General features: G+C 38.5%; 1 protein-coding gene across 9 annotated transcripts in view; it reads right to left on the bottom strand.

Moving 5' to 3' along the window:
- TANK (TRAF family member associated NFKB activator) overlaps positions 1–27,917 on the bottom strand; it is a 96,812-nt gene that overhangs the window by 56,959 nt on the left and 11,936 nt on the right. For 5 of the 9 annotated variants that reach the window (XR_010662496.1, XM_065931635.1, XM_065931641.1 and 2 more), the window contains exons 1-2: positions 21,618–21,678; positions 20,529–21,128 (exon numbers count right to left, since the gene is read on the bottom strand). The exons of 1 other annotated variant lie outside the window; for it this stretch is intronic. Coding sequence is in view for 4 of the 8 variants with exons in the window: in XM_065931635.1 (XP_065787707.1) it covers positions 20,529–20,563 (35 nt within the window). In the remaining 4 variants the exon portion in view is untranslated. Of the gene's footprint in view, positions 1–15,147; positions 15,235–18,646; positions 18,666–20,528; positions 21,129–21,617; positions 21,743–27,917 lie in introns of those variants that run through there. 3 more of the 9 variants (XM_065931637.1, XM_065931640.1, XM_065931639.1) reach the window with 3 other exon arrangements.

Genomic DNA, 27,917 nt, shown 5'->3' with positions numbered 1-27,917 from the left:
CCTCTTAATAAGGGTTAAGGAGGAGAGTGAAAAACCTGGCTTAAGACTCAATATTAAAAAAAACTAAGATCATGGAATCCAGCCCCATCACTTCATTGCAAATAGAAGGCGAAAAGGTGAAAGCAGTGACAGATTTCATCTCCTTGGGCTCTAAATTACTGTGGATGGTGACTGCAGCATGAAATTGGAGGACAACTGCTTCTTGGTAGGAAAGCTATGACAAAGATAGACAGTGTGTTAAAAAGCAAAGACATCACTTTGCTGACAAAGGTCTGTATAGTCAAGGCTATGGTCTTTCCAGTAGTCACAGATGGCTGTAAGCTGGACAATAAAGAAGGCAGAATGCCAAAGAATTGACGCTTTCGAATCGATGCTGGAGAAGACTCCTTAGAGTCCCTTGGATAGCAAGGAGATCAAATCAGTCAATTTTAAAGGAAATCCAACCTGAACATTCATTGGAAGGACTGATGCTGAAGCTGAAGCTCCAATACTTTGGTCACCTGATGTGAACAGCTAACTCAATGGAAAAGACCCTGATGCTAGGAAAGATTGGAGGCAGAAGGAGAAGAGGATGACGTAAGATGAGATGTTTGGATGTCATCACTGACTCCATGGACATGAATTTTGGCAAATTCCAGGAGATGGTGATGGAAAGGGAAGACTGGAGTGCCGCAGTTCATGGGGTCATGAAGAGTTGCAGACACGACTTGGTGACTGAAAAACAACATTATGGGTTCACAGTGCTTTTACCTTGTGAAGCAATGAAGTGACTGAAGTAAGTGAAGTCACTCATTTGTGTCCGACTCTTTGAGAACCCACGCACTGCAGCCTAACCAGGCTCCTCAGTCCATGGAATTTTCCAGGCAAGAGTCCTGGAGTGGGTTGCCATTTCCTTCTCCAGAAAAGATCCAGGGGATCTTCCTGAACCAGGGATCAAACCTGGGTCTCTTGCATTGCAAGCAGACGCCTTACCATCTGAGCCACTAGGGAAGCCCTGAAGCAATGAAAGTTATACTTTTTTAGGCATTCCAGTTAGGAAGTCTGTTTTTACTGCTACCTCTGATAGATGGAAAAGATGAAATACTGTTAAGATAATTAACATTGCCAGCATCTCTAACATACCATAGACACTATGGAAACAGAGTAATTAGCATTAGCACAAAGCATCATTTTGAGTATTTACTTAGATACTATTACCATTCAAAAAAGGATTTAGGATGGTTTTAAAAAGCACATGAGATTAAAAGTAAGTACATGAACAGGAAAAGAAAAATAAGGGTAGGGAGCTACAGGGAATATAGTATACTATAATACGCTCATACAGAAATTAGACAATTTAAGTAGCTATGTGGCTTGATTGCCTAAAACTATCTTAACAAACTGCAGATGTCATAATAAACTGTCAATGTAAACCACACTTATATTTTAAAATCTGGGACAAACAGGAATCTTGAACTGGGAACTCATCTAGTTTCTTGTTTTATTCTGTCACTGACTGACTGTGGGACCTTATTTCAGGGCTACTAAATGTTTTTGGACTCAAGTTTCTCTCCCTTCAAACAAAAAAAGATGTTTGGATTTGATTTCTAAGAAACTTCTTTGTTCTATACCTCTTGCGTCTGTGAATTGAAAAATGCATGTCTGTTTCATCAAGAAGGTGCATTCTTGTTTTTAAAAATGTAAATACAGTACTAAAAATAGCTGCATCATATGCAAGTAAATCATGTGCAGTCTTCATTTCAGGTCCTTGAATTAGATCACACAAATGTCACTACGAAAAGTTACTGAGTAAATTCCACATGGATGCATCCTATTTCCTGAATTAAGAATGTATGCTGGGGAGATATGATTCAGGTCAATACAACTAAATAAATGATACATTTCATTCCTATCTCACAGCCAAGAAGAAAATTGGGTGTCAGATCAGTGATACTGACTAGAAAAAAAGGAAACAGTCTCTGGAATCCAGCTAGTTAAACTGGACAGGTTTCAAATATTAACACCGTAAACTTTAAAGCCACTTGTTCCTTTATTTTTTAAAGCCTTTGTTAAGTGTAAAATTAACTTCACAATTCAAGAGGTAGTCCATTTCAACTACATTTTGGTATCTTTTCTTCAAAAGTTGCTGGACTCCAAGGAAATGGTTTTACTTATAATAAACAGGTTCAAACTCAAATCTAATGCCCACTGTGCTGTGCTTAGTCGCTTAGTTGCGTCCAACTCTTGGTGACCCCATGGACTGTAGCCTGTCAGGTTCCTCTGTCTGTGGGCATTCTCTAGGTAAGAATACTGGAGTAGGCGGCCATGCCCTCCTTCAGGGGATCTTCCCAACCCAGGGATCGAAACCAGGTCTCCCGCACTGCAGGCAGATTCTTTACTGTCTGAGCTACCAGGGAAGCCCCTAATAGCCACTACCATCCCCCAAATCCAGGAGGTCCAAGCTAGAGCTACCTCTGCCGTGGAAACACTTTTTAGTTATGGCTTCACTCTTTTAAATGTGTTTTCAGGAAAGCTTTCTGTGCTAATTTATTTCTGGGTTTGGTTTGCTGGTTTCCTTATACTTACACCAGGAAGAGATTAACTTACTGATGCCCAACACTATAGCTGAGTGGGCAAAACACAAAGCATGCCACCCCTAGCGTAATCCTCTTGAGAGCAAGGTAGTCTTGTCATATCCACCTCTATTACTCTGACAGTATTTCCTTTTTTCCTTTGGGTACTTCCTGTAAGATGGAAAATGAAGAGGGTACCAAGTTCCTGTTCTACCTCCCAGGTCCAGCAGGTGCTCGCCCAGGAGGAAGCACTAAGAAAATTCATGGGCATCAGGCTGCTTTCTCTTTTCACTGATCCTTGGTGCATAATAAAAGTGTCCCGGAGTAGGAAAGTCAGCATGCACAAGGGCAATAATTTTATTTTTCCCTTGGTAAAACTTCCCAGATGTATCGACTACAAGGGCCAAATTTTAATTTTAATAAAATATATACCATTACTATCCAATTAAATGAGAAAAAGTAAAGCCCATGTTTGATGAATACATGTAAGGCACTGTGCAGGATGCAGCAAGGAGCTTTAGGGATAGTGCCACCTTAGTTTTATGTGCCTTTTACGAAGCTGTTTCCCCACCAGTTCATTTCCTATTATTCATATTTCAATTTGACTGACAATGCTCAGAGTAGTTAAATGATCTGCATTTAGTTACAAAGCTATAACTGAGTGACTAGGACTAAGTTTCTGGAAATCTTAGTTCAAGGATTGTTTATTACAGCCAGCTGCAAAATCTCCCAGGATGCCATGATGGATATTTCATTCAATAAAACAAAAAACAAAGCCTGGGCTGGGCACCACTGATGTTCTCACCACTGTGAGAACAAAACAGACCCAAAACCCACCCTCATGAAGGCACCACTAGCTGTAATTTAAAGAATATATATGAATACCTGAATATATCTGAAGGCTAGAGTTTGGAAAGCAGAGGGCTCACATCTAATATTTATGAGGTTTAGGAAAGGCTTTGAGAGGTAGATGTCATCTGATTTGGGTTCTGAATTATGAGTAGGAATGACTTCACCCATTCCTTTGACTATCAAATAGCATCATCCTTTCTAAAACTGGTTCCTAATAGCTATAAAGACGTTTTTAGTGCTAGATAATACTCACTCGTCACTAAAACAGGCCAGGATTATATGTATTTATTGTGCACTGTCCAGCCTGAACTTCCAGATCAGAACAACTCTGCAAACCTGAGACAACTGTTAAGTATACCACTGACAGTTACTTAGAGAAATGATGACCCAGGCTAGTGTTTGTACTATGAGGCTTGAGAGGAAGCAATGGTGGTAATGACATCAAGGGCAAGTTCTGCCTCCTCTGGACCTTGATTTTCCTTGCTTTTAAAATGAAGGGGTTAAAGATATCAATACAAGATGGTCAATACCAAAATCAGATTGATTATATTCCTTGCAGCCGAAGATGAAGAAGCTCTAATCAGTCAGAAAAAACAAGATCAGGAGCTGACTGTGGCTCAGATCATGAACTCCTCATTGTAAAATTCAGACTTAAGTTGAAGAAAGTAGGGAAAACCACTAGACCACTCAGGTATGACCTAAAATCAAATCCCTTATGATTATACAGTAGAATTGACAAATAGACTCAAGGGATTAGATCTGACAGACACAGGGCCTGAAGAACTATGGATGGAAGTTTATGACATCATACAGGAGGCAGTGATCAAAACCATCCCCAAGAAAAAGAAATGCAAAAAGGCAAAATGGTTGTCTGAAAAGGCCTTACAAATATCTGAGAACAGAAGCAAAAGGCAAAGGAGAAAAGGAGAAACATATCCATTTGATGCAGAATTCCAAATAATAGCAAGAACAGATAAGAAAGCCTTGCTATGTGATCAATGCAAAGAAATAGAGGAAAACAATAGAATGGGAAAGGCTAGAGATCTCTTCAAGAAAATAGAGACATCAAGGGAATATTTCATACAAAGATGAACACAATAAAGGACAGAAATGGTATGGACCTAACAGAAGCAGAAGATATTAAGAAGAGGTGGCATGAATATACAGAAGAGCTATATAAAAGAGATCTTCAGGACCCAGATAATCACGATGGTGTGATCACTCACCTAGAGCCAGATCCTGGAATGGGAAGTCAAGTGGACCTTAGGAAGCATCACCATGAACAAAGCCAGTGGAGGTGATAGAATTCCAGCTGAGCTACTTCAAATCCTAAAAGATGATGCTGTTAAAGTGCTGCACTTAATATGCCGGCAAATTTGGAAATCTCAGCAGTGGCCACAAGACTGGAAAATGTCAGCTTTCATTCCAATTGCAAAGAAAGGCAACGCCAAAGAATGCTTAAACTACCACACAATTGTACTCATTTCCCATGCTAGCAGAGTAATGCTCAAAATTATCCAACCAAGGCTTCAATAGTATGTGAATGGAAAACTTCCAGATGTTCAAGCTAGATTTAGAAAAGGCAGAGGAACCCAGATCAAACTGCCAACATCTACTGGATCATAGAAAAAGCAAGAGAATTCCAGAGAAAATATCTACTTCTGCTTCATTGACTACACTAAAGCCTTTGACTGTGTGGATCACAACAAACTGTGGAAAATTCTTAAAGAGATAGGAACACCAGACTACTTTACCTGCTTCCTGAGAAACCTGTATGCAGGTCAAGAAGCAACAGTTAGAACTGGACATGAAACAATGGACTGGTTCCAAATTGGGGAAGGAGTACAAGGCTGTATACTGTCACCCTGCTTATTTAACTTATATGCAGAGCACATTATGTAAAATGCCAGGTTTGATGAAGCGCAAGCTGGAATCAACATTGCCAGGAAAAATATCAATAACTTCAGATAGGCAGATGACACCACCCTTATGGCAGAAAGCGAAGAGTAACTAAAGAGCCTCTTGATGAAAGTGAAAGAGGAGAGTGAAAAAGTTAGCTTAAAGCTCAACATTCAGAAAACTAAGATTATGGCATCCAGTCCCATCACTTCATGGCAAACAGATGGGGAAACAATGGCAACAGTGACAGACTTTATTTTCTTGGGCTCCCAAATCGCTGCAGATGGTGACTGCAGCCATGAAATTAAAATATGCTTGCTCCTTGGAAGAAAAACTATGACAAACCTAGACACATATTAAAAAGCAGAGACATTACTTTGCCAACAAAGGTCCTCCTCGTCAAAACTATGGTTTTTCCAGTAGTCATGTGTGGATGTGACAGTTGGACTATAAAGAAAGCTGAGTGCCGAAGAACTGATGCTTTTGAACTGTGGTGTAGCAGAAGACTCTTGAGAGTCCCTTGGACTGCAAGATCAAACCAGTCAATTCTAAAGGACTGATTTCCTTTAGAATAATCATTGGAAGGACTGATGGTAAAAAGCCAATACTTTGGCCACCTGATGCGAAGAACTGACTCATCAGAAAAGACCCTGATGCTGCAAAAGACTGAAGGCAGGAGGAGAAGAGGATGACAGAGGATGAGATGGCTGGATGACATCACCAACTCACTGAACATGAGTTTTGAGCAAGCTCTGGGAGTTGGTGATGGACAGGGAAGCCTGGTGTGCTATAGTCCATGGGGTCGCAAAGAGTCGGACACAACTGAGCTGAACTAAACTGACAAGGTATCACGCTTGTCAACTTTATGATTAGATAACATTTCTAAACAAATACCAAGTACTGAAGCTTTTGTTCAGCAAACATAGTGATTTATTTTTCCTCATAAATGATATCTTAGATTTAAAAATTAAAAACCAGTTAGCATGGCAATTTATTTCATGATGTGTGAGAAGTGTGGAATAAAGTTACATGGGATGTCCTAGAAGAGATGACATGATACTGTGAAAATATGTGATATGAAAATACATGATATAACACTGTGAAAATTAATGACTTTAACAATTATATATTTCCTCCTAACACTTTACTAGGTAGAATGGAAAAAAAAGTATAGGCTTTGAATTCAGATCTCAGACCTGCAATTTTTCTGGCTATTTACTTAGATCCTCCGAGTATTAGTTTTTTATATATAGTTTGTAGGTTTATTGTGAAGACTGAGGTCATATGTGAAACATATCTGTTAACTATTTCTCAATATCCATTCTCTACTCTGCTAGTATTCCTGAACTTTAGCTGATGTGGTCATGTGACCATGTTCCAGTCATAGGCAAGTAAGTGTAACTTCCAAGACAAGCTCTCTTTTTTACCCCTTTCCTTTTCTTTTATTGTGGTGAGACACCCGAACCATTGTGGTGAGGGCAACACTTCGAGATGGTGGAACAAGGGGATGTGGAATGACAGGAATAAAGATGCCTAGGTCCTTGACCCTGTAGAGCTGCTGTATCGGCTCTGGACATCTTATACTTTGAATTGTCATACATGAGAGAAATAAAATATCCGTCTTGTTGGTTTAAGCCACTGCCATTGGGGAGTTCTTAAAAGAGAAGCTGAGCTGTATCCCAAATGGTACCATATTCAAGACTGACCCAGCACTGAAGACAGTAGGTTCCCTTTTTTTCCATGGGAAAGAGATAAACTTATATAATCTTTGCCTTTTTCTCTAATTAGAGCTTATAATTTAGTAAGGCAAAAACACATGAGGTCACCCAAAGGTTCACTCCAGATTTGTGCATTGCATTGTACACAGGTTTTACCTCAAAGGAAGAAGAAAAGAACTGTTAAGTAAAAGTGTAAGCAGTAAAAAGGTATAATAGAAGGAACAATTAAAAGGAGAGAACTGAGGAAGGTTTCACAGAGGATCTGACACTTATACTGGGCCCTGAAATATGAGAATGATTTCAACAAGTAGAGTGAAAGGAGAACAAACATTCACTCTGAAAAAGTAGACGCTCTGAGAAATCACTAGTATAATGCATTTAGGGACTGGTGGTGAATATCATATTTACACAAGTGAGGCATGTATACAGAAAGGATGCAGAGGTCAGGGTGCTGAGACAGGATAGTTGGGGCCACCACGTATGACTGTCCTGCACTGAAAAAACCCTACGGGACCCAATCACGTAGACCATAATTAGAATGAAGCACCCTAGAGTTACGGAGTGTACTAACTACATAAAACTGTACACAGCAGACTTAGATATGGCCAGACTGCAATAGACCTTGATTGTCACTCTAATTTTAACCTGCTGACATTAAGGAATTTTCAAGCAGGAGAATTTTCAAGCAGGAGATGAATAAGTTTTAGGAAGATAAGCCAGATACCAGCAGAATACAAACTAATGAGGGAGACAAAGTGAGTATATCCATAGGAAACCATTGTTGTATTCTGGTAAAAGACAAGGGCTTGAACTAGAGTAAGGGAAATGAAAGATGAATGGATTCAAGAGACATTTTAAAGGCAAAATTACCAGGATTCACTGGCCAACTGGATGTGTACAATAGACAAGAAGGAAGCATTCAGAGACTCTGAGTGAGTTGACCTGGGATGGTGTCCTAGCATCTATATTTTAATAAACAAAGTAACCGGTTTATTTTGTTAAAGGTGGTTGACCAGCCATATTTTTCAAAATATAGGGCAAACAGCAATGCCAGTCAGACACAGAGAAACAGGAAGAAAAACTGAGAGAGACAGGAGAGGATACTGAATTCAATTTTGGACAAAAGTGCTAACAGAGACATAATTAATAATAGGCAGGAAAAAATGTACCAACTGAGTGATAACGAAATCTAAAGGAAGAAATGATGGCTAAGTAAGGCTTCCCTCCAGCTACTATTCTTAAAGTCCTGTTTTTAATGTCCTCTGATACTGGCTGACAGTCAACCAGGCCAAAATCTTTCTACCAAAAAACAAATAAACAAACCTCTACATTGTTTTAAAAGAAAACAGTGGAGAGAGAAAGAAGCAAAACTCATTATTGTACCACTTTGTATCACAAGATATACACCTTTCTTTCTCCCAAATACAAACCAAAATATAGGTAGGAATATTGTCTGGTGCTCTGCTGTATTAACCCTTATATACTGTTAAATAACAAGAAAAATAACTTTCTGGTAGAGTGTTTGAATGTGTGATTTTTCTTAAGTCTTTCTATTCTACTCTACCAAACTTATGATAATGAAATAGTATTAGTAATCATCTTTCACAGGAGTAGAACAGTTTCTACCTGTTTTCTGGTTTTAACTAAATAAGTTTGAAAAAAAGGTCCCGTCATCCCGAAGACGATATAAGAGATGTCACAGGCTGTACCAGATTCATAAAAGGCAAAGTTGTTCTTGAAAAAGTAGTTAAAATTTCATGAGTTAACAGGTTAGGGGCCCCTCCAACAACTCTGAGTCATTTACTAAATCACAATCACTATGAAAGGAGAGAGCTCGTCTATGAAAAGAGAATGAAACTTCGGGAGACAGAGGACCTTTTTCACAAAAAGGCCTATTTCCTCCTAAACTGCAGTTTAAATTGCTGGGCAGTCATTTAGCCTTGAGAATATTACCAACGATAAATGGGAACAGGCAAAAAGTCTACATAATTATAAGCTGTATTCTGTGCTCTTAATCACTGGCACAGAACTCTTCAAACCCCAGCTTTTAATTTCCCCAAGGACACCTAGAGGCTGTGGGGCCAATGCTTGTCACAACTTGTTTTACTAGAAGTAATTGCGAGAACTCCAGTGAGAAAATAAATAAGGTTTCAGAGATTTCCAGATCTCCATTTCCAGGCATTCCCAAGAAGTTTAGGGTGTGACTGTAAATGTATAATATGATAAAAGTTTAAAATCAGATAGAATATTTTTATACCATGCAACACACTTCCTTACTCCTACTGTCAAATACTTCTGAATACAGGACCCCAAATCTCTGAGGAACCCTACAAACCAACTTCTCAAACCTGTCTCTGTGCCAAAATTACACACATTTCTACTCTTTTCAGGGCCACCCCAGTTTTCCTCAAATGTGAATACTCAGATTTAGTAAGTCCTAGCATTTGCTATGCTATCCTATTGTGGAGAAGCAAGAGTTTATTAAAAATTCTGATTTGATGTTTCATTTCCTTTTCCATCTGGAAAAAATAAAAAGATGCTATAAAATAAAAATTCCAAATCCTATTTTTAACTGAGGCCACATCTTGTGTAAAATATATTAGCTTTTCTTAATACAAATCAGAGAATCAAAATTAGAAAGTCTAGTCAACCAAAGATAAAATCAGAGTTGGAGTGCAGAATACATGTCCAAGCTAGACATGCTTGTTGATGGGTGAGACTGAATAAGCTATAACCTTTCTGTGACCCTCAGTTCCCTCATCTGCCCCAATTTAGAATGTCTGGGGTACAGCATGCTGTAGGCCAATGGTTCCCAACCTGTCAGTACATCAGAATAATCCAGGGCAGTTCAAATAAACAACAACAACAAAAAAAACATTAGCAAACCCTGTCCAAGACTTCTAGGACCATAATTTTTTTTTTTTTGGCATGGGGTGGAGTAGGGGTAGGTAGGTGAGGGTAGAAAAAGAGAGAAACAAGTGTGAGAGATTTCGAATCACTGCCGCAGAGGGTCAAGTCATAATGGGAAAGCACTGAGCTTTGAAAAATACTACACAAATATGTACCTAGGTAGGGAAATGGGCTTCCATAAAGTGTCCTTTTGTTCCACAGTGATCTGTTTTTTTAATTGTTCTAGAAGTGCATAGAATTCAGAATCAAAAATAGCAGTTGCTAAGGTAGATGTTCTTTTAAAAAAAAAAAAAGGTATTTTGATACTTTGGCAGATGGTTCAGAGCAATAGAACTCTTGCTGATCTTGGTTCATGAAATCTCCACAATTCACCAGTCTATCTGACAACTGTTTTCTCTATTAATGGGAGAGACACCATTAATGGCATTTGCATTGAAGTTCGTGTTGAAAGACAAATCTGAGACCACAGCTTTTCTCCCACCGAGCAGTCCTTTTATAACTTGATTCTCACTGCTACCAACATTCCAAATCATCTTAACTCTTTTAAAATTCTCTATCTATAGATAGTTGATAAAGGACAGAGATCCCAGTGACAGACCTTAGTCTGAACAGGCACACACACAGCCATGAACCTGAAGATTCTGAACACTAAGAACCTTGTATCTGAAAGGTAATCATCCCAACCATGGTGGTCATTCCTTATTTCCTCCTGGGAAACATTAGGGACAGGGGTAGAATCTTACACCTACTGAGATAAAAATTACTTGCCAGCTACTTTACTAAACTACCTTATTTTAATCTTCCCTCTCCAGATAAGGAAACTGAGGTTCAAAAGGTTAAATAAGGTGCCTAATGTCAACAAATTAGAAAAAGGGAAGACCCAGATAAATCTAGGTCTCTTTGATGTGAAAAGACCAATATCTTAGTTCTTTTCACTATAATTTAATTTCTATTTTATTTTTAATCAAAGCATAATGCGTCTATATTTTAATGAGACAAATGACTTTATAAGGTTTAAGAAAAACAGTAGTCCCTTACTCTCCTCTCCTCCCTCCCCACTTCCTGCTTCACCCTGGCAACAATTTTCAGCTCTTTTGATTCTTTTTGGTATTTACCTTTGTATTTCTAAATAATTTGCTAATATTGTCACTACTGATTTCTATTTTACTTGTCTTCCCACTATGGAAGACAAGGATTCAGCTCACTTTTAAAATCTCCTCTCCCTTTATATCCTCCTCATCCTTCTAACAGTTATGTACTATTTGATTAGATTTACATTCCACTTTTACTTTCTTATGACTGTGTAATGCTATTCACTGCTGAGCCATATAATAAACTATGGCTCCTTTTTCTTTCCTGAAAAAACTTATTTGCTTTATTTCTTACTAATACAATTCCTCAGTAAGTTCAGACATTACTTTATCAATTTCATTTTCTAACAAGGATCTCTCCTTGAGCTTTCCGACTTGCTCAAGTTTAGATTTGTTCATCTCTGTGCAGAGAGGAAGGCCTTCACCTTGAGACCTTCTTTCAACCTGAATCTGATGATTCTCTTTATTCCTCTCTCTCTCTAGCTGAATCTCTCATTCTCAGTATCCCAAATCTTCATCCTTCCTGTTTTACTCCTCAGTTTGATGGGGTAAACCCTCCAGTAGCTTTCTGATGAAGTGCTTGCAAAGTAAATTTTTTGAGACCTTGCTGAAAGTGTATTTTCAGACCTTGCTGAAATTATATTTCACATAAGTGAAAATATCTTTACCCTAGATTTAACTGACAGTTCGCCAGGTTAAGAGTCCCAGGTTGAAAGTAATTTTTCCTCAGAATTTTCTAAGTTTTGCTACACTCATTTTGCTTTTGTTGAAGTTCAGGGCCATTTTGATTCCTGCTCTTGTATTTAACCTATCTGGAAGTTCATCCTTCAGTTGTTGCAAATTTTCTTGAATTACTTTTTGGGCCATTTCATTCCTTCTCTGTGTCTATTTGGGACTCCTACTATCGGGATGTTAAATTTTCTGAAGTGGTACTCTAATTCCTCCTACCTCCTTCTTTTTAAACAAACATTTACCCCCTTACTTTATAGATAAGTATATCTTAAGTCTGTTGTCTTTGACAACAAGCATTGTGATGACAAATGGTGTCTAACCAATCCTCAATAAAAAGTAATAATCAAGGAAAATAGTGTGCTTCTGGAACTCCACTGAGGCTGTGGGTGTGTAGCCAAACAAAGCTCTACTACCAATTGCCCAGTTCAACCAGAGCAGCTCAACTTTGATTAGTTATACACATTTGGATTTCAAGTTTGAAAAGAATCACATGCTTAAAGGTAGGTTTCCTCCACCCCTTTTGCTTCTCAGTTGCCAAGTCATGTCTGACTCTTTGAACCCCATGGACAATGCCAGGCCTCCCTGTCCCTCACCATCTCCCTGAGTTCCCCCAAGTTCATGTCTACTGAATCAATGATGTCATCCAATCATCTCATTCTCTGTCACCCTCTTCTCCTTCTGCCTTTGATCTTTCCTAGCATTAGGGTTTTTTTCCAAAGAGTCGGCTGTTCGCATCAGGTGGCCAACGTATTGGAGCTTCAGCATCAGTCCTTCCAATGAGTATTCAGGGCTGATTTTCTTTAGGATGGACTGGTTTGATCTCCATGCTGTCCAAGGCACTCTCAAGAGTCTTCTCCAGCACCACAATTCAAAAGCATCTTTAACAAGGTCTACTTTTTGTGGACAAGTAGAGACAAGTGTGGGTGATTTAGTAAGTAGAAAAAGGGTCCTCTCCTGGGTTTTCCCCACTGCTGAGATTATTATGCTTCTGGGTAAGTGTTCTACCAGGGTTGACACTTGTGGTAAGAGGCCAGTTTAAATCTAAAGCAGTTTCAGGATGGGGTGATTCTAGAGTAACTGTTTACCTCTTCTACTCTGCCCTAGAAAAGAAAAGTCACCTGCTTTTCCCAACCCCTTGGGGTATGAATAATAACAGTTCACATTCTACTTCAGAAAAGTTGCCATCTTAGCAAAGGAAGAAGTGAGTAAGTGAGTGAGAGATACATCCTGTCTTTTCTATTTAGCTCTATGTTTGACTCCTCAGCCACAAAAAGCAACAAAAGCAAAAAGCAGAAAAAAATTATTATTCTTCAATAATGTAGAATAGACACATAAAAAAAAGAACATCTTCTGTCTTCGATGGTTAAGGCAAACCTTTGATGGCATTAAAAAGTATGTGTGTTTCCCTACTTGAAGAAAGGAAATAGAAGAGAACTGTCACTCCTGACATTTACTTCCAATCATTTCCCAGTTTTAAGAGAGTTCCATTACTACAAGCAGCCAGTTCCCCAAATGACAGCTTCCATTTCTATTCTCACTTTCCAGGTTGTAAACTTCAGTTATGGATGCACCCAGAGCACACTGCACTACACTGTCACTGTGTAACACTGCTCCAATCAGGCAGCTGAAATCATAGAAACTGAAATATCATAGATCCAGCAGAGTCAGAGTTTGCACTTTGCATTTTTTTAAAAAAAAAATAAGCTGGTTGGCTAAATGCATCAGGATAGATAAGGTAAGACAATCCCACAGATCAAACCCAAAACTCACCATACTAGGTTCTCTATTTTTCTGGATGTCAGAACTTGGTGAAACTTTTTGTTATCTTCTAAGAGTTAAAAGGAGACTTCATAGCCAAAGACCACACCCATGAGTCTCAGCTTTCCCTCACTTCCTTTTTTATCTCCAGTAGCACTTCTTTCCCTCAAGTTGTATAAAATTCTACGGGCTGAAGTGCAAAACTAAATAGTGTAACACCAAAAGGGAAACTAGACATGTGATGTTCTACCCATCTCAGGCATTGCTCAGTTAGCTTGCTTAGCCATGTTAAGGGCTATCTTTTCCTCTGAGTAGGGGCCACGTTAGAATCTGGAGATGCAGGAGAAAGAATTATCAGTTTGAAACGGTTACCTAATATTAAAAAATCTCTTTCATAAATTATATAAGTAGGGCTCTACAGAATATTCTTGGATGGTGAAAACTTCAAGAGGAAGTTTACATTCAGTAAGAGGAGGTGTAAGAATTTTGTGGGAAGAAAGGTCACATATTTTTATCTCCTAGGAGTTGTGGTATTTTAATGTTTATAAAAAAGGAAATATGGATTTTAAAAGGCTGAAAAACATTAATATGGAGGGAAAGGCATTTTAGTTTAGGGATAGCAAATACATAAAGTCATGAAATTAATCATGGTAAAAGCCATATATTTATTGGCTAGAAATAGTAAAACCACTTATATATTCCACAAGAACAGTTGATTTTTTTTTTTCGAGAAATTAAAAATCATTATTATCTTGAAGGGACTTGAGTCCCTGATTTCTGTCTTTAGAGCAAATCATTCTTCACAGCAAAATCACCTGATTCAGTTTATTCTGCTGCTGAAGAGAACAATTCTCCATACCTCATTCTACTGCAAATATCTCAAGGATTCCTATAACTTCAGCTAAGTAACCATCAAACTAGAACTCATTATTTTTCTTAGTCCACTCAATTTCCAATAATTCATAACTACAATGACTTGCAGACAGACTGTTTTCACTGTTAACAACCTATTTTCAATAGACCCTTCTTTTTTGCAAAGAAAAAAGCATCATGGTAAGTGAAAGCTACTACAGATTATTGCTCAAAATGTTTACCCTCATAATTTAGTAATGATAATTACCATTAAAGAAAATATATCTCTGAAGTTAAAAAGGAAGAAAACAAGGTTACTGTTCAGGATACTTCTCCCAGGAGACAAACAATTATCATTATTATTTACTTCCCAAACTTTTTTCTTAAAATAATTTTAAAAGTCTCTTAAGAAATGCTTTTCTTGATTGAACAACAATGTGAATACATTCAACACTACTGAACTATACACTTAAAAATGGCTAAGGTGGTAAACTTCACAGTATGTGTACTTTATCACAATTTTAAAAAATGTTTTTATAGATTAGGAATTGAAAAACTTTAACATATACAATTACATAGGTCCCAAAGGCTTGTTTTCAGTTGCAAAGGCCTGTTTCAATCCTCCTCAACTTTTTTGAACAGTTTTCAAACAATGCACACGGTTCAAAAGATTCCGTATGCTAATTTGCCACCCACCCACAAGGGAATTCGATTCATATTCTGTTATCCTTTTTTGAAAATGATTCAGAATCTTGGTCTTGGACTACAGAGAAATTTTGTTACCTATTCTTGCTAACAGCCTCCTCTTTTCCTCTATCCACGATTGAAAACCATAGCAGTAAGCGTAAGAGACAACATGGGATGAATGGCAGCCACAACGTAAATCCTACAGAAAATAGAAACTAAAAGTTGGTTTGACATAATTACACACAATCAAGTTGAAACCAAATAGTAATATTCATGCTTAGAAAGCTGTTAGAAAACAAAAGAATATATAGTAGCAACAGCTAATCAGCTAAAGCATGAGTATATGGCTGGCTGTTGAACACCAGTTTGAACTGCACAAGTCTACTTATCCATGGATATTTTCATGAGTAAATACGGCAGTACTATACGATCTGTCGTTGGTTGAATCCCTGGATGTGGAAAAGCCAATATGGTGAAACCACAGGTACACAGGAACCTTGGATACAGAGGGTTAACTTTACAGGCAGATTTTCAACTGAGCAGAGGGTTGCCATGCCTAACCTCCGTGTTGTTCAAGGACCAACAGTAGTTAGAATAGTGTTTTACATCAAGAGGCTATGTTTTGTTTTGTTTTTTTTTTTTACCATTTCCTGACAGATAATTGGTATGCTTTTAAAAAATATGCAGTCTTTGTCTGTTATAGGTTGTTGTTTAGTTGCTAACTTGTGTCCGACTCTTTGCAACCCCATGTCCGACTCTTTGCGACCCCATGGACTGTAGCCCACCAGGATTCTCTGTCCATGGGATTTCCTAGGCAAGAATACTGGAGCAAGTTACCATTTCCTCCTCCAAGGAATTTTCCCAACCCAGGGATGGAACCAGTATCTCCTGCATCGGCAGAAAATTCTTTACCAGTGAGCTACCAGGGAAGGGCATGCCCCCAAATTATGCCAATAATCACTTGTTCTAGATTAACAGATGTTTAAGCTAAGCTACTCAAATATCCAAACACTGACAGAATACCTGCATTCCTCTGTAAATAACATTTATGAGCGTCTTGAAGTTTCCTCCAATTCACAGATGTATATTGCTAAACTGCATTATCTAAGGTAATAGTCTTGCTTGAAAGCAATCAAAAAGTATTTCAAATAAACATTTATAAAAGTGAATAGCTCTCCCAAAGATTACATAATACACTACTATCCACATATTAACAGTATGCCATTCGTTAGCTGAGTAAAACAGTGGGCTGTGGTTATATGGTTTATATGCCTCAGAAGCCAGCCCTGTTCTTATGTGTGTCCACAGACTATGTACATACCTAGACTGTTACAGATTTTCACTTCATATTCAGTAAGTAAAAGCATGCTGAGCTTGCATATTTTCTCAGCCACTCATTTTGAAACTCCCCTATTGGATTTGGCTAGAGTAGAATGTCAGCTTGGTTACTACCTCTAAAACAAGAAATTTCCTGGGAAAATTGGGAAACTGATGACAACAAAGTGAACTGATGGCTCTTTTAGTTGAGTTTCACTCAATGTTTCTTTCAGGTATAAAAGTTTGCCCATGTAGAAGCAACACCCTTTCCTTTATAAATTGGAATAGAGGAGAGAAAAAACAGTAAAGCACTTTATTATCACCCCCAGTCTACGTACAGCATTTTCCCTGAAAAATAAAAAAAGGTGGAGGATAAAAATGACCAGGATCAGCACAGCAATTCTTCATTCTCTACATTATTGGTGCTTCACACCCCTTCAATTATAAGGATTTACTCTAAGGAGCTTTTGTTTGCTTTTTAAAGTTCTGAATCTTTGTGCTGAATATTATTGCTGCCTTAAGAACAATGTACAGTTGACCTTGAACAATATGGGTTTTAACTGCATGGATATACTTACAGGTGAATTATTTCCCCCACTAAATACATACTACAGTACTACACTATCTGCAGTTGATTGTATCTGAAGATGCAGAACCTCGGAAACAGAGGGCTGACTATAAATTGCTTGCAGATTTTCAACTGTTGGAAGCTGTGGCACCCCTAACCTTCAAGTATTATGCAAGGGTCCACTGTATTTTCATGAATTAATTCTTTCAGACTTTCAAACAGAGAGCTCTTAAACTATTTTAGGTTTCACTGGTGGCTCAGCAAGTTGAGCTGAGTCTGCCAAAGAAGGAGATGCTGAGTTCAATCCCTGAGTTAGGAAGATCCCCTGGAAAAGGAAATGGCAATCCACTCCAATATTCTTGCTGGGAAATTCCATGGACAGAGGAGCCTGGTGGGCTACAATCCATGGGGTTGCAAAGAGTCAGACACAACTTAGCAACTAAACAACAAGCTATTCAAAACCACCTCAAAGCAGAGAAAGAAAATCAGCATAGCCTTGATATTAAACTCTGGCAAAGATAACAGGAAAAAAGATATCTACAGATGTAACTCAATTACTGATTTTAAATAAAATTGTTATCAAACCTATATGCTGAAATTTAACACAGTGATGAAGTGCAAGTTTGGTTCAAAAACTAGAAATCAAAGATACAAATGAGCTTATTTACAAAACAAAAGCAGAGCGCAGATGTAGGAAAAAAAAACTTACAGTTAACATGAGACAAAGGGGAGAGGGATAAATTGGAAGACTGGGACTGACATATACACACTATATAAAATAACTAATGAACCTGCTGTATAGCACAGAGAAATCTATTAAATACTCCATAATCAGTATGCAGGTCAAGAAGCAACAGTTAGAACTGTACATGGAACAAAAGATTGGTTCCGAATTAGGAAACAAGTATGTCAAGGCTGTATATTGTCACCCTGCTTATTTAACTTATATGCAGAGAACATCATGCGAAATACTAGGCTGGATGAAGCACAAGCTGGAATCAAGATTGCCAGGAGAAATATCAATAACCTCAGATATACAGATGACACCACCCTTATGGCAGAAAGTGAAGAAGAACTAAAGAGCTTCTTGATGAACGTGAAAGAGGAGAGTGAAAAAGTTGGCTTAAAACTCAACATTCAAGAAACTAAGATCATGGCATCCAGTCCCATCACTTCATGGCAAATAAATAGGGAAACAATGGCAACAGTGACAGACTTTATTTTCTTGGGCTCCCAAATCACTGCAGATGGTGACTGCAGCCATGAAATTAAAAGATGCTTGCTCCTTGGAAGAAAATCTATGACCAACCTAGAGAGCATATTAAAAAGCAGAGACATTACTTTGCCAACAAAGGTCTGTCTAGTCAAAGCCACGGTTTTTCCAGTAGTCATGTATGTATGTGAGAGTTGGACTATAAAGAAAGCTGAGCACTGAAGAGTTGATGCTTTTGAACTGTGGTGTTGGAGGATTCTTGAGAGTCCCTTGGACTGCAAGGAGATCCAATCAATCTTTTTTTTCCCCCAATCAGTCAATCTTAAAGGAAATCGTCCTTAATATTCATTGGAAGGTCTGATGCTGAAGCTGAAACTCCAATAATTTGGTCACCTGATGCAAAGAACTGACTCACTGGGAAAGACCCTGATGCTGGGAAAGACTGAAGGCGGGAGGAGAAGGGGACGACAGAGGATGAGATGGTTGGATGACATTACCGACTCGTTGGACATGAGTTTGAGCAAAGCCTGGGAGTTGGTGATGGACAGGGAAGCCTGGCGTGCTGCAGTTCATGGGGTCACAAAGAGTCAGACACGACTGAGCATCTGAACTAATAATGGCCTATATGGGAAAACAAACAAACAAAAAAAGTGGATATATGTACGTATACTTCGCTGTACACCTGAAATTAACACATTATAAATCAACTATACTCCAATAAAAATTAAAAACAACAACAACAACGGTAGAAATCTACTAAAACAATTTGCCATTCTAAAAGGTCAAGGAAGAAAACCACATGATTGGCCATATTAGATGGAAAATGCCATATATGACAAAACTCAACTTCCACTCCTGATAAAAATGTTTAGCTAAGTAGCAATGAAAATACATCAACAACAAATATATACACCAAATGAAAACTCAACATCTACTATTCAAAACTGCTCTCAAAGTGCTAGCCAATGCAAAAGAAAAAACAAAATAAAAAAACCCCAACTTTAGACACAATCCAAAATCCATTCCCTGCAAAAATCCCAGTAGCTAGAAATATTAAAGATATTTCTTTGATAAATAAAATTATTTGAAATTTATTATAAAATTCATATTCAATGATGACACAATAAAAACAACTACAAATGAATAAACATGATAAGGATGCCCAGAATCACTGTTATTATATATCACTGTTTTGGAGAAGCTAGATATTTATAAACAAAAGAAAGAAGTATAAAGGAGATAAGAGTATATTCAGAAGACTATTTTCTTAGAAAATTCAAAAGAATTTATTAAAACCAGTAATTTTAGAAAGTTGGCCAGAAATATAAATCATCTACATGTCAGTCACAAAATATTAGTGGATAGTTAAAACCCCCCAAGGGCTTCCCTAGTGACTCAGTGGTGAAGAATCTGCCTTCAATGCAGGAAAATCGGGTTCAATCCCTGGGTTAGAAAGATCTCTCCCCTGGAGAAGGAAATGGCAACCCATTCCAGCTTTCCTGCCTGGGAAGTCCCATGGACAGAGGAGCCTGGTGGGTTATAGTCCATAGGGTCATAAAGAGTCGGATCTGACTGACAACTATACAACAAAACTCCCCAGAGAAACCTGTTTTAATTAAATATAAATAGTTTACTTTAAATTTTACCTGAGAGAGAGTATAATCATCAAGGATATTTGAAGAGGGGCTTGCTTTATGCATGACTACAAAGTGCCTAACCAAAGAGAGATTGATAATTGTATAGGAAGAAGCAAATACAACAAAGGAACACAAGAATCCAAAAAAGACTCATGTATGCCTGGAAATTTACTATATTAAGGTAGTATTTCTAGCCAGCTGGGAATTGAATTAATTTCAGCAAATGACTTCAGCAAAAATGGCTAAATCCTGATCTTATACAATTTTCAAAAATAATTTTCATACATTTTAATGAATAAAGCATAACAAAACTGTAAGAAGATTTAATGAACAATAAAGGAAAATTTTAATAATTTTTGAGTGAGGACCATCTTCTTAAGTGAAAACCTGGGCATTTTAACTGATAGATAAAGACTGATAGTTCTTGAAAATATTGGCCATGTAATTCACAAAGGGTTAACATATCTGTATCCTAATGAAATACAGATTAAATAATTGTGAAGAAAAGGGCAAAATATATAGACAGGCCATATTAAGAGATGTTTAACTACATTTGGATCATCCAGGCAAAGAAATCCCATGCTGACATTAAGGTAAGGCAGAGTTATATATGGTAAGATTTCCACTATATATATTCTATCTGAAAAACCAAATAATAGGACTGTATGCACATATAATCTTATTTTCATAAGAAAGCGAAATAACATGTTTATGTACACATAAGAGAGATGTGTTGGAGTACCTGTGGCTGGGGAGAGGGCCGTGAAGGAGTTTCATTTTCTGCTTAAAACATGACTGCTACCACTTTAGGGTTCTCTTCTCCTCCCCAATGAGAGGGACAAAAATCTTTTTCGCAGACTACAGAGCTCGCTTCTCTGCTCCCCCTCTTTGAAATATGTATTCCCGTCGTGGTAGGGAAACAGATCACGCTATTTTCCTTCACTTTCGTGTCACTTCACTTCCTTTACTAACCATTTCTCTCTTAAGATACAACTTGTCAAAAGCGTCTGTGAGACACTTTATATAGCAAAGGCTGCTATATTTCTCCTTGTTACAGCATAGTAAGAAACACAGAGACTCTTTGGTTTGAGTATCTTCCCCCTCCTTGCTTCACTTCGTGACGAGCACATCTCGTTACACGTGTAACTCGTCACTAGTCAGTTTACACCGCGCTAGGGATTCCGCCTAACGCCCGGTTCCGACTGGGGGCAGGGTTTGCTTCCGCTCTTTCCGCCTCAGCCATCCAGTTTCTCCTTGACCCTCGGGGAGGTTACCCAACTTCTCATTGACAAGGCGATGATGACACCCCACAGGAAAGCTGAGAGAGAAACTGTGCAATAACCTTGGGGAAAAAACAACACAAAAAACCTAGGAAGTTTTTGACAGAGTAACAAAAACAGTATTAACTTCTAGAAGGCAGCCCCCGGTCCTCAAGGGAGGCTGGGACCTCCAGGTGGGGTCCACTGCTCACCCTGACATCACAGGCCTGCCTCCCCGCTTGGCAGGCCAAGAAATCAAGTCACAAGAGAGCGGCCGACGCGGAGTCGGGCAGGGTCCCTCCCCTGCAGCCGTCGCAGCGGGGGCCGTCGTTGCTGCGCAGACGCCGTGGGCCCGGAAAGCCCCTCCCGGTCCGCTCCGGGACGGGGACCCAGGTGATTTCTCCCGCACAAAGTCCCTCCCCACCAGAACTGGTTGTCTCTGCAGCTCTTCGGTTTTTCTCCCTGCGGCGCCCATACGGCAGCGTATCCCTTTCGCTCACACACACAAGTTCTCCATCGCCGTGCCCGACGCATTCGGACACAGCAACTAGCTAGCGAAGTTTCTTACTTACAGCTCAGGGTTTCCACACCGGTCTCGCCACCCTCAAGTCGCCCGGCGCCCGGCCGAGTGACTCCGACCGGAAGTTGTTTTCCTTTCCAGTTCAGAGGGCAGCGCCTGCGCGTGGATCCCTTAACCCTTCACCCTCCACCCTTCCAAGCCAGACCGTGCCCCTCCCGCCACTTCCCCCCACCTCACCCAAGCCCCGCCCCGCCCCGCCCAGCGCAGCCCCGCCCCTCCCAGCGCAGCCCCGCCCCGCCCAGCGCAGCCCTGCCGGGACTCAAGGGGGAAAGCCACAGGCCCGGAAAGGCACGCGATGTCAAGTTTAAAGGTCAGCTGAGGGTCTCTTGTTAAAGATATAGATTCACCCTTTGAGATTCCCAGAGTTAAGAGCGCAGCTAAGTCGCTTCAGTGTTGTCCAACTCTTTGAGACTTGGTGGATGGTAGCCCATAAGGCTTCTAGTCCATGGGATTCTCCAGGCAAGAATACTGGAGTGGGTTGCCATGCCCTCTCCAAGAGTTAAGAGCAACTGGGGTGAATTCCAGGAATCCTCATTTTCAGCAGATATTCATGTGAATGTGATTAGAGTTATTAAACTCCACATGCTGAGAAAAACCACACACACACACATACACACACACACACCCCCATTTGGGTTTTCCCCAACTAGCAACACCTATCATTAAAAGTACTTGCTAAAGTTGAATGATTGCTACATGCAAGTAGACCTCTTTTAAAAAAATTTCCCCTAACTTAGGATTCTCCGTTATTCCATTTCCTACCCATGCTTGAATATTTTCCAAGATGAACATTTTAGACAGATACCTAAGAAAAGTTTTATCTTGGATATCTACTATCTCAGGCAAGTTGCTTTAATCTAATGAATCTTGATTTTCTAAAATCTGACAGCAAATGACAATGATAACCTACTTCACTGGATGGATGGTTGCAGGATCAACTGATAATGTAAGCCAAAAAAAAAAAAGAAAAATCATAAAATTCAAAATGCTCTGCAAATGAAAGGGGCTGTCTGGAGTCAGTCATGTCATCCCGGCTCCTTCCCACCATCAAGCTCATTCCTAGGATTCCTTTTAGGAAAAGAGTAGTCAAATTCACAGCATATACACATATGTACTCTCCCTGAGAACACTGAAGGTTGGGACTCTCCACATTGACTGAAGTATAACTGTATTTGGTCGAATGCATGTAACACTTTTAGAAGCTTCCATGGTGATTACTTACTATTTATTTAATTAAAACAATATTTTTAAAAACTCTCACTATTTTTGCATGTATCTGACAAGAGTTGGTGGTGTTTGAAAAAGACTTTATCACCAAGCACAAGCATATTAAGGGTGTTGAAAATAGCAAGTTCAAAGCCAAGATTAAAATGACCATGAATACTATATATTGTTGTCAGGCAGGGCCTGCTCTAGAACATAGCTTTATATCCACAGACTTGATGAAATTTCCAAATTTGAGAACATGCCTGTCCTAGTGATCTTGGACAAGCCGTGCTTGGACAGGTCTTCAGTCCATCCAAGATTCTTTCTTCATCCTGAGCATTTCAAGCCTAGCTCTGCAGTCTTGAGCTTCTTTTTTTCTAGTTATACTGCTGCATATAACTTAGAATCTGCTATCCCTCCAGGGGAGTCCAGGATCTTGCTCCTCCTAGGAGAACAACTTTTCTCTGATACAGCATAAAGATCAAGTTCTGATTGCCTCAATTTCTCCCTACACTTCTGAATCATGGATATTTATACTCCTTTCCTTAGGCCCAGTACATCCAAGGATTTAAAGACTTGCCAAATTACAGTGTATTCTACTGGATTATCTTGAGTATTTGGCTTATTTTTTAAGTCAAAGTCAGAACATAATTTTAAAAACATTGTCTTTTTAAAAAACAGAAATGTTTTGGTATAGCATTGTGACCAGTTGAATAGTTTTCTTGTAATAAGTAATTGAGTTAATCATGACAGTACAGTACCTTTTTAAAAAAGAATTTGTGATTGATTTTAAGTTCATAGCAAATTTGCAAGGAACATATAGAGATTTACCATACACTCCCTACTCTGAAACATGCATAAGACTCTTTATCATCAACACTTCCCACCAGAGTGATACACTTGTCACAACTAATGAAATTACATTGACATATCATTATCATCCAAAGTCCATAGTTTACATTAGGGTTCACTCTTGGTATTATACATTCTATGAGTGTGGATAGAGGCATAATTGACATATATCTATCCTTATAGTATTATACTATACTGGAGGATACCAAAATATACTCTATGTACTCTGACATGTATCCATAATTGTAGTACCATACTATAGTAGAATAATTTCACTATCCTAAAAATTCTCTTATTTGCCACTTATTCATCTCTTCCTCTCCCTAATCTCTGACAGCCACTGATCTTTTTACTGTCTTCATAGTTGTGCCTTTTCCAGAATGTTATATGTTGGAACCACACATTATGTAGCCTTTTCACATTGGCTTCTTTCACTTAGTAATATGTATTTGAATTTCCTCCATGTCTTTTCATGGCTTGAAAAATCATTTCTTTTTATTGTTGAATAATACTCCATTGTCTGGATGTACCACAGTTTATCTGTTCCTACTGGAAGACGTCTTGGTTGCTTCCAACTTTTGGCAGTTATGAATAACGCTACTATAAACATTAGTGTGCAGGTTTTTGTGTGTGTTTTCAGCTACTCTCAGCTACTTTCACACTCCTAAATATCAAGGAGTGTGATTGTTGGGTTGTAGAGCAAGAGCTGGAGAAGGCAATGGCAACTCACTCCAGTACTCTTGCCTGGAAAATCCCATGGACGGAGGAGCCTGGTACGCTGTAGTCCATGGGGTCACACAGAGTTGGACACGACTGAAGTGACTTAGCAGCAGCAGCAGAGCAAGAGCATATTTAGTTTTGTAACAAGCTGCCAAAGTGTATTCCAAAGTGGGTATACAATTTTGTATCCCCATCAACAATGAAAGAGAATTATTTTTGCTTCACATCCTCATCAGCATTTGGTGTTGTCAGTGTTCTGGATTTTGGCCATTTTAAAAGGATGATAGTGGTATCTCATTGTGTTTTAATTTTCATTTCCCTGATGATATATAATGTGAAGCATCTTTTCACATGATGATTTTAATCTGTATATCTTTTTTGTAAACTATCTTTTAAAGTTCTTGACCCATTTTAAAACTGGATTGTTTGTTCTCTTATTGTTGAATTTTAAGAATTCTCTGTATATTTTGTATCACAATCCTTTATCAGATTTATCTTTTGAAAATATTTCTACCAGTCTGTGGCTTGCCTTTTAATTCTCTTTACAGTGTCTTTTGCAGAGCAAAAAAATTTAATTTTAATGAAGTCTAACTTATCCAGCCCTGCATTTGAGCAAATTTAAAGAGCTACTTTGACTATTTCTAACTTAAATAGTAGAATTTAATAATACACTCAGAATCTAAAACTGAATTCATGAGCATTTTGAAATATAAAAGTGCTAAACATTTTAAATAAAGAAAGAAGAAATTAAACATATCCATTTCTTAGCTATATATTTTTATCTTTCCACTCCCATAATGTTGGAGTCATGAAGAGAAGTGACTACATACTTCTCCAGTGGCTGAAATATGCATAAATGCTGGGCTAAATGGATGAGTTTTGTGCTAAAATGGTGTCAAGCATTTTCCTTTTTTATAATGATTTTTTCAAAATTTATTTTTGGCTATGCTGGGCCTTTGTTGCTGCGTGGGCTTTTCCCTAGTTGTGGAGAGTGGGGGCTCCTCTCTAGTTGTGGTGCTTGGCTTTTCATCATGGTGGCTTCTCTTGCTGCAGGGCTGTAGGGCACATGGGCTTCAGTAGTTGTAGCTCCTGGGCTCTAGAGCACAGGCTCAATAGTTGGGGCACATAAGCTTAGCTACTCTGCAGCATGTGGGGTCTTCCTGGACCAGGGATGGAATCCCTGTCCCCTACACTGGCAGGTGAATTCTTACTGAGCCACCAGGAAAGCCTGATGATAAACTCATTAAATATAATGTTTTATTAAGGTTAGGAATTTGAGGAATAACCCCTTAAAAATGATGTAATTTCACTCTAATTTTCCTTATATTATTATATACCTAAGGTTAGCAAGCAAGTATTGGAGGGTAGGATGAAATGAAAATGAGAACTGCAGGCTTATTAAAACCATTTCAGAACCTGTTTTCAAAACTGCTGAATATTTTATTGAGAGTTCTGAATATAAATCCAGAAACAAGGAAAGCTGCCAGTATAAATACTACTACAACTTGGAATGTCAGGTATGCATCAATGAGCTCAGTCAAATCTTTGATGTGAAATATCACTATTAATAGAATCTGGTTGACTTCTGATTTCGGATGACATCTGGACTAGCTGTGTTTGTCTCAGACTGTCTGAATTAAATACCTTATGAAAAATCAGAAAAATATGAGAACTCATAATAACATCAAAAGGCAGGATTGATGGCCAGACCCACTGCACATGGCTGAGAAACTATAGCCAGTACAGGACCCTCAATTGAAATAGGCACTCACTTGGTAAGCTTTGCTACCTTGGGACTTAAGTCTTCCAGAGTAGATGTTGACAGGCATCCTCTGACAGAATTCGATGAGATTTTTCACTATTTTCAAGAACCATAGGGCCGAAATGGACATGAAGCTTCGTAGTTTGAAGGTGAACAAACTTGTGACTTTAAGGATAGTAAGCAAGCTATCTGCCTCATGGCACCCACTAGTGAAATTGACAGTAGGAACTCCACTACTGTGTGTTACCTCAAATACTAGTTTGTTTTTTTTTTTTACATCTTGTTGCCACATCATTCCCCATTAGTACTTCTTTTTATTATCTATTGATAGTTTGGACCTCTGGTTTGGAGAATACCAACATAATTCCAACAGGTGTAGACACATGTGATATTCTGTATCTAAGGATATGTGAAGCAAATAATGGAAGGGCAGACAGACCGGTGTGTTTGACCGTCTGGGAGTTTAATTTTCATACATGGTGCCAGTCAAGGAAAAGATGAATGATTTTTTTTCTAATTAACCAAGAATTCTCTTTTTCATATTAAAATAACTCGTCAATAAGGGTGAGGGATCTCACCTCAGGCCAGTACTCATAGTGAGAACTTGCTAAATGTTAGCTTTAGATTCAAAAGTTAGATATGAACTATGCATGTCTTTATGTCTCCCAGCTCAAGACCTATGCTGAGGAGCTAGTAGAAATCAGGCAGATAATGAGAAGAACCAGATAAAATCCACACATCTGGTTATAAGGGCTACAAAAAACTTAGAATGAGTTTAATACAAGACAAACTTGTGTTAATAAGTGTAATACAAGATAAAGCATCCTTTTGAAAAGATTGTGCTGCATAAAGGAAGAAGAACTAAGTCCCCCCAAATTTTGGGAAAGTGAACACTTTAGAAGATGGTTTGCCATAATCATAAGTAAATGGAAAGAATCGGATTTGTATTCTCTGTGATACAAAACTTGAAATCTAAGACATAATATTAGACTAAGATAAGAAGGGAGAAGTAACAAAGATGGGTGAGTTAAGGCTGTAAGGACACAGAACATGCAATGTCAAAATCTGAATATTTATTTGAACACAAGAAAAGGAATCATATTACAGAATGTTAAATCAATGATTAGAGGAAAGATAATGAAGTGAAAAAGAGAAAGTGTCAGTTGCTCAGTCATGTCCGACTCTTTCTGATCCCATGGACAGAAGCCAGTCTTCTCTGTCCCTGGAATTCTCCAGGCAAGAATGCTGGAGTGGGTAGCCATTCCTTTCTCCAGGGAATCTTCCCAACCCAGGGATCGAACCTGGGTCTACCCACATTGCAGGAGGATTCTTTACCATCTGAGCTACCAGGGAAAGGATAAATGGATGGAAACAATTAAATGGAAATAATAATAATGGAGAGAGAGTGCCCCATCTTCTGAAAAAGAAATCTGAGCACATGGAACAAAAATAACAGCTAAAGATATATCAGAATATATCTGAAGTAATACTTTGATATAAGGCAATCAGATGAAAAAACCTCAGTGAGTTTTGAAACATACCAATAAAAAAAGATCAAACATTTTGATCTATCCGGAGAAAAATTTTACTATTCAATGATATATCAACTCATTCATTAATTCAGGAACTATTTTGTGAGTGCTTGCTATATGCTAAAAGTTAGGGTCACAAAGACTACCAAATACAGTTCTACCTAAAAAAGAATTTAGTGTCTTTTGTGGAGGATATGCATATAAGAAACAGGCAATTGCT

This window comes from Muntiacus reevesi, chromosome 3, assembly GCF_963930625.1.
Source record: "Muntiacus reevesi chromosome 3, mMunRee1.1, whole genome shotgun sequence".
NCBI lineage: Eukaryota > Metazoa > Chordata > Mammalia > Artiodactyla > Cervidae > Muntiacus > Muntiacus reevesi.
The sequence above is the reverse complement of the archived record's forward strand: the minus strand, read 5'-3'. Positions and strand labels throughout refer to the sequence as shown.